The sequence below is a fragment of the Cariama cristata genome, unplaced genomic scaffold (assembly GCF_000690535.1).
Source record: "Cariama cristata isolate BGI_N322 unplaced genomic scaffold, ASM69053v1 scaffold12737, whole genome shotgun sequence".
NCBI classification, from domain to species: Eukaryota; Metazoa; Chordata; class Aves; order Cariamiformes; family Cariamidae; genus Cariama; species Cariama cristata.
The window spans coordinates 29,304-36,429 of record NW_009625013.1 but is presented as its reverse complement, the minus strand read 5'-3'; the positions used below and the strand labels follow the sequence as shown (position 1 = coordinate 36,429).

The window sequence follows — 7,126 nt, the reverse complement described above, 5'->3', positions numbered from 1 at the left end:
GGACCGTGCAGTGTCCTTTGCACCATCCGCAGGCAGATAAGTCCCAGCATCTCCTGCATGGCTCAGAGGTTCCTCTTCTCCCTCTGAGCTCTCAAGCCTGTGTTTGTCTAATGTCTTGAGGAGAGGATTTTGACTGTGGGACACTATTACTTCATTTGAATGAAAAGTAAATCTTTCCTGGTCCCTGGATCTCTAATTACACCCAGCTGCTTCTCCAACCTCTTCTCTGGACCGTGGCCCACCCTGGGAAGACCTGGCTTGTGTTAATGGGAGCTGAAGGGAAAAACATGCAGACCACCAAGAGAACAGGCAAAGGAGAGGGTGGTGGGGCAGGGGAGGGCCGAAACAAATACGAAATCAAATACAGGCTCCAGTTTTTTGCTGAGCATCGTGGTGGAGGTGCCTTTGGTTTGACCCTGGTCTTCCCTTGAGAACAATGTCCTCTGGCTGCTCTTCGAGCTGCCCTGTAGCCAGGAGCACGGGCCTTACTGAAGCAGTGCTGTAGCAGAAAACTGAGCTGAAACCCCCCCGTGTGAGACTCCCTGGAGGCCTTTCAAGCGTCACCCACCGAGCGTGAGAGTCCTGCAGCCAACTGCGCTCTCAGGCTCCCCTGCAGCAGCCTGGATCTCACACACCCACAGCTCTGCAGCCCCCCTCCTGCTCCACAGCCTGCCTAGCCTCATCAGTGACCAGAGTCTGTGCCAGGCCATGGGATAAGCGATGCCTCTGGAGCTGGGCATGCTTAACAGAGACCCAAAGACACAGCACACCCGTAAGGAGCCACTAGCTGCTGGGTCTGTGCATTTGCAAATGGCGTCACATACAGGCACGGTGACTTGTCACCCAGCACAATGCACCCTTGAGAGGTCCAGACAGAGCAGGGGACTGGTGTAGGAGCCTTCCCCAAACTACAGATCATGCCAGGGCTGGCTGAGAGCCCCAGTGATGTTTTGATCTAAGCATGTGGCAGAGCAGGGCAAAGGAGCTGATGCCCACATGGACAGCGCATCTTTTATTAGCTCCCATCCCAAGAAGGAAGGAAAGAATATTGTGAATCTCTGCATTCATGCTCACAGCAGCCTGCACTGGGGGAAAGCGGAGAGCTTGTCCTGTTCCGACTCAATGAATATTGGAGCAGAGCCCACAGGAGCTGGCTGCATGACAGCAGAAACCTCCGGAGGGATCAACTTGGTCCTGGCTGTGCCAGCTGAGCCCCAGCCATCCCATCCCATCCCGTAGGTGCTGGGCACTCAGGTGGAGAGGGAGTGTCACCCAGCCATGGTATTTAGAAAAAGAAAGGCAAAGTTGTCCTTTGCTGCCCAGTGACTTGTTAATAGAGCTGGCTTGCAGACGCACAAACCCTACTCTGGCAGAGAGGAAGTATTTGACGCCGGAGCCCTCTTGGCTTCCATGGAGGAAATGAACACTGTGGCAGGGCTGAAGGAGCCCGAGGATAAGGCAGTGCCCCACCATGACTGCTCCAGAGCAGTGTTCGGGGACACGCAACACCTGCTGCTCTTTCCTACGTGTGTGTGACTGCTGTGAACTGTGGTGCTGAGGGGAGATCTGTCTTATCCCAGCTAAGCCACAAAGCCACAGCCAGCTTTGCCCATCATACCACGCTTGGGAGCCTCAAAGAGGATTGAAGAAAAGTGGTGCCAATTGCAACATCTCCCTTGAAGAGCATCTGTCCTGAAAAGATTTAGGAAAACAGCTGTGGAGAAGCCTACAGTGCATTTCTTTCCAGCTGGCAACAGCAAGGCTCCGTTGCCCAGAGGCACATTATCACAGAGCTGAAAGAAAACAACTAGGGAACAAATCTTCAAAGGTGACAGATAGGAGGGAGGGAACCATCCAAAACTGCTGCCTGGACCTTTCCCCATATGCAGAGAGTAGATTCAGAAATAAATCCAAGTGAGTCTGACCTGCCCTCATCCCTGCCTTCTTCTGGTCCTCTTAACGCACCAGTGACATTAACTTGGACTCATACTAATGCCTACACCTTCTGTGTCCCCACTGAATCTGGTCAAGCAGCACATGATGCAAGGAATGCCTTAGTTTAGAGCTGCTCATGGGCTGGTCAGCAAGTCTGTTTGTACTGGCCCATCCGTGTTTATATAAATACGTGTCACTCAGCTACTGCTAGCCTTGATGGTTAATAAAACAAGTGGATCTGATAATGCGTGAAAATCCCAGTGGGTAAACAAACAGAAAGCGGAAACGCTGGAGGCTTGTACAATTATCCTGCTCCATGTGGAGTGCAGAAAATGCCTGAGCAAACGCAAAGGGCTTTGGAGATCCTTTGTGCACTCAGAGGCTGAAGCTCTCGGCTCTGGGTTGAGAGCGTGGTCAGCCCCACGGGCTGTGCCTGGTGCAGCGGGGCCGTGGGCATGGCAGTGTTACTGGTTTGGTGTCAGATTTACTATTATTTTCCCTGTGTATGCATAGGATTGGAAAAACTCAAAATTCAAGAGTCTTATTTTTATTGAAGTGTTTGCGAGATGCTGATACTTTGGAAAAACCTGCCCGTGATTCATGGACACAAGGCAGTGGAGATGTACTTCCAGTCCTGCCTCAGGCACTGATGGCATTTTTAGCGAATGCAGAAGTTTGAGCTGGGTCAGAGGGGCTGCATGGCTGTCCCCAAGGACCCGTCACTGCCTCCAGAGCCCTTGTGCCTGGTGACATGGGGAGAATGCAGCGCACTGTCTCCAAACTCATCCGTGACAAACTAGGCAGCGGGAGCTGGAAGAGAGCAAAGTCTGCAGGAAGATAAATCCGCTGCTGAAGACAAACACAAAGGGGCAGGTCGTCCCCCCACACTTGGACAGAAATCCTGTCCTCATTGCGTCTGAGCCATTGTGCCCTCCGATGGCACCTTATCTCGCTTTTTCCTTGCTGTCCCTTGTTGTCTGGATCCAGCTATTGGTGATGGTCATGGTCTGGCTGCGCTCAAAAGCATCTGCCCCCAGAGCTGCCCTGGCAGGGCCCTGGCAGAGGAGCTGCGTGTGCCAACACGCCTATTCCCAGCCTGCATGATAGATGAACCCAGTTTCTCCTAATAGAGCAAACGGTGCTGACAAAAGGCCATTTTTACCCCCACAGCTGTCTCTTGCGATGTCTTTTTTTTTCTCATTTCTTTTTTTTTTTCTTTTTTTGCACGTTCTTAAGTGACTTTCAGCTATACTGGCAAACTTTCAAGTGGGGACTAGACCTTCCTCTGAAAGGGCCTCTGATTTCACAGAAGGAAACTTCCAGCATGGAATAAAAGCTTGTTTTGTTTGTAGTAAACAAGTGCAGTTATAGCAAGCTGTGGCGGCACGCGTGTGCGTACATGTGCATATGCAAGCCTCCCGCTCTGGAGATCCTCAGCTGTATATAAATACACACGTGCACGCTCTGTCTGGGGGTTTCTTGCAGTTCCTGGACTTTTCCGGTTGTCTTTGGGCCGCTGGTGAACAGGCTCTGCGGTCGTGCCCTCAGAGAGGTATCTGTAGCTGTGGTATCTGTCTCTGCAGAGGTGGGAAGGGGCAGCAGCCCCAGGCCAGCCAGGGGAGCGGGCCGGGGGGTTGAAGGGGCTGCAGGGTGCTCTGCAAAGCAAGGGAACCCCCTCCTGCAGCAGCAGGGAAGGAAACAGCTGGCAGCTGGATAGAAGGCGGTCAGCTGAGCCTCCCCTTGTTTTCTCCTTGCTGTCTTTTATCCTGCTTTTCTCTTTCTTGTTTTCTTTCCAGTTTGCTCTCCTTCCCTCATTCTCCTTCCCACTCCATTCATCACACCACAAGGCCCAGCCAGCAGCTACACTGAGCCAAGGGAACTCATCACATCCGTGTGTTTTCTTAATAGCTCTGGACCCTTTTAATAATGAGAGGGAATAGAGAATGAATGGAGCTCTTCCCTCAGGGTGCTATGTGACTCCCTGTCCTGGCATCAATACCAGTAGGACAAAGTCATGGGAGGGGGAGACCTGCTTGTGAGTGGGCTGATATCTTACAGCTCAGCATGGCCAGAGAGGTAGCCTGGGGAAGGGGACGAGCCTCTGCTTGCCCAGCAATTAGTGAAGGTGCTTGCCATCGCCTCACGCCTGTTTTTCACTTCAGAGGATGGCTGTTCCTCCATGCCACAGCCCGACAGCAGTGGCTGGCTGGGCCACATGCAGATGTGCACAGTCACACAGGGCAGTTAAATCCCCACCACGTTCACCCTGTTTGGCCCAAAGCTAACTCTCCTCTTTGCCCACGTCTAGAGGCCAGCACCCCTTGGAGTGGTCGTGGCCCGGAGGCAAGGTGGACCCTGCCGGGAAGGAGAAGACCCAGTTGGTGGCCTCAGCAACCCCCAGCAGTGGCCGGGCAATCCGAGAAGAAGATTGCGAGGGGACTGGCACAAAGCCATACTGCAAAGTCCTGGTGCTGACGGAGACCCAGGCAAATGACACGGGTTACTACCGCTGCTACTACAAGTACATTGATGCCAAAATCGAGGGCACCACAGCAGTCAGCACCTATGTGTTTGTGAGAGGTAAGAGCCATCCAGCGGTGTGCACCTTCATGCTGGGGGAGCTCAGGGCCAGCCGATGCACCAGCATAAGCATAATATCAGAAAGATTAAAAAGCCCAGCGTGCCTCCCGGCCTCCCAGGACAGAGCATGGCTACTGCAGGCTCAGGGAGAGAGCCAAGGGCTAGGTCCCTGCACTTCGAGGGAACTAATATCCATCCATTTCTGGGGGATGGCAGCAGCACCTGGGATTCAATTATGTCCCGGCCTGGGGGCATTGCTCCAGCCGGGCTGGAATGCAGGAATTTAAGGAGTGAGAGCCAGGCCTCAGAGACGTTCCACCACTAAAAAAAGCACAAGAGTTAGCTTCTGGGCAGCTGGGGGCTTTCCGAGATGCTAGCAGCTAGGGATGATAACGTTCCATAAAGCTGAGACTGAGAGCGGGAGAGGAGGAGTGGTACAAACACGCCATGTGCAGCCTCCTCCTGTCCCTGGGCTTGATGGCCCTGGAGCCGTTCCACAGTGGCAGACCCAGATGCTCCCCTTCACACTGCACAGGGGCTGCCCGCGCAGGCAGGGTTATGAGACGTGGTTTGGAGGAGGAGGGCTGTCCACCAGGCTTGGAGCTGGAGCCTCAGCTCAGCAAGTGGCTGTGGGGCCAATACTCATCTCCTCCGTGCCCCAGGGGCTCCTCCTCTGCCATCTCCCCCACTGCTCGCAGCACGCTCCAGCAAGATAAACGAGCGCTGTCCCCTGGAAACAGTTGGCTGAGCTATTTCTCTTTCCGCCCCCATTTATTAGTTGGTGCAGTTGTCACAAGCCAGGCAGGTCATGACATACAAGATGCATTTTTCAGAAGTCCCAGAGCAAAGCCAAATCTGCCTCTGCAACTATGCAGAGAAAAAATGCAGGGGCAAATCAGGAAAGCTGGGCAGCTGTTGGAGACGAATTGAGGTCTGTTTGGGCAATTGCCTCCTCTTCCCATGGGCTCTGCTGCGCATCCTAAAACAGGACAGAGTTTCCCTGGATCCCAGACATGTTGTGAGGAGACATCTGTGAGTGGGACAGGGGTGTTCAGACAGTCTACAGTGTTGTATCAAGATGGAAGCAGAGAGCTTCTTACACACGCTGAAAATAAGTACAACCTAACAAGCTTACATGCAGGGAGTGCTTTTGCAAGAGCCTGATTTTCTTTGTGATCCAGCAAATGCTACTTTGCCCCTTTGTCCACCTTCTCTCACCTCCAGCCTCACCTTCAGCTCAGTAATGGCTCTCCTGTTTCCAGAGAGCAGCAAGTGTGTACGTGCAGTGTAGCTTAGGGGCAATAAATCCCACACAGTCAGGGCCCACGGGACTCAGGGTGCCTGTGGACAATGTCTGTACAACAGATCCAGCCAACACCTCCCAGCGTTGCTGTGCACATGGCTACGCAGCACATGTTCATACTCATTCCAATCAGGCTGTGCCCCGTTATGGCTATCAAGCATCCAGGAAACTTCAGAATCCGCCTTTCCAAACATGACAGGCTTTCAGGTGGGAGAAGGGACATGTCAGGAAAACCCAGGCCTACGGTAACCATAGTCATTGCAGAACATCCAGATAAAGCTCTGCCTGTTCCTGCTGTACTGGGCTGCAATGTGAAACTGTCCCTGGAGAGCCTGGAAGGGCTGATGTAAGTGTCAGGGATGTTTGGAGACAGCATGATCAGACCACAGCTTTATCCATCAACCTCATTTCTCATGTTAAGAGCTTGGTGGAATTGCCAGGAACAAAATATCTGTGCTTGGCTGGAAAATTGGTTCTTCTGTATTTTACCTGCAGCTCAGTTCTCAAATGAACTCTCCAAGCATATGTCTCATTTCCCATGTGTCTGGTTAGGTGTGTATTTTATTACAGCTACAGATAGCACTGTAAACATACAGAATGCCTCATCAGGGTAGAATAGGATATGTACAGCCCCCATCTCATAAAGCTTAGCATATATTAATGAAGAAGATGCTAAATTATTCCCATCCGACCCATTAAGACAGCCTTATAGAAAATATGTGGTGTGGTCAGAGAGGGGAGTTAGTGCGTGAATCACAAGCTCATTGGCAGCAGGACCAGCCCAGTAAATCAGTTAGTTCTTGGCTGACATCTAAGGTTGGAGGGGAACCTCATAGTCTCTCGTCTCTGGCAGTTGTGTACCTCCTCCGTCTCACGTGCCCAGGGCTCAGGAGGGGAATGAGGAACATGTTGACACTCGGAAACAAATGTGTGATTTCAGAAGACAGCAATCCTGTGGCAGCACAAAACCCCAGGAAATAAAGATAAGAATTTTCTGGGCAATCCGTATTTTCATAAGAGCTGACCAACATGTTTCCTGTGCATGGCTTGTTTCACCTAAGCTGTAGAAAAAAAAAGCGCTTCACCCAGCACAGGTCTTTGCAGCATGACTATCACTGAAGCAACAGCTTTATGGATAAAAACTTAAAGGAATTCCCTTATGCACTTAACAGGGGGAGCACTGGGTTGGATTGGGTTGGGCCCAATGTGATTTGAACAGCAGAATTCCCAAATGGGGATCATTACCAAATTCATCTTTGACTTGTCATTTTAGACGGGCAGCTTTAGGGGTTGGGTAGCAGAGGGAAA

The 7,126-nt window shown here is 51.9% G+C and overlaps 1 protein-coding gene across 1 annotated transcript in view; it reads left to right on the top strand.

Moving 5' to 3' along the window:
• The window catches only part of FLT4 (fms-related tyrosine kinase 4), a 35,111-nt gene that overhangs the window by 2,050 nt on the left and 25,935 nt on the right, over positions 1-7,126 (top strand). Inside the window, exon 2 of the mRNA XM_009703444.1 lies at positions 4,244-4,515. Coding sequence (XP_009701746.1) covers positions 4,244-4,515 — 272 coding nt within the window. The remainder of the gene's footprint in view (positions 1-4,243; positions 4,516-7,126) is intronic.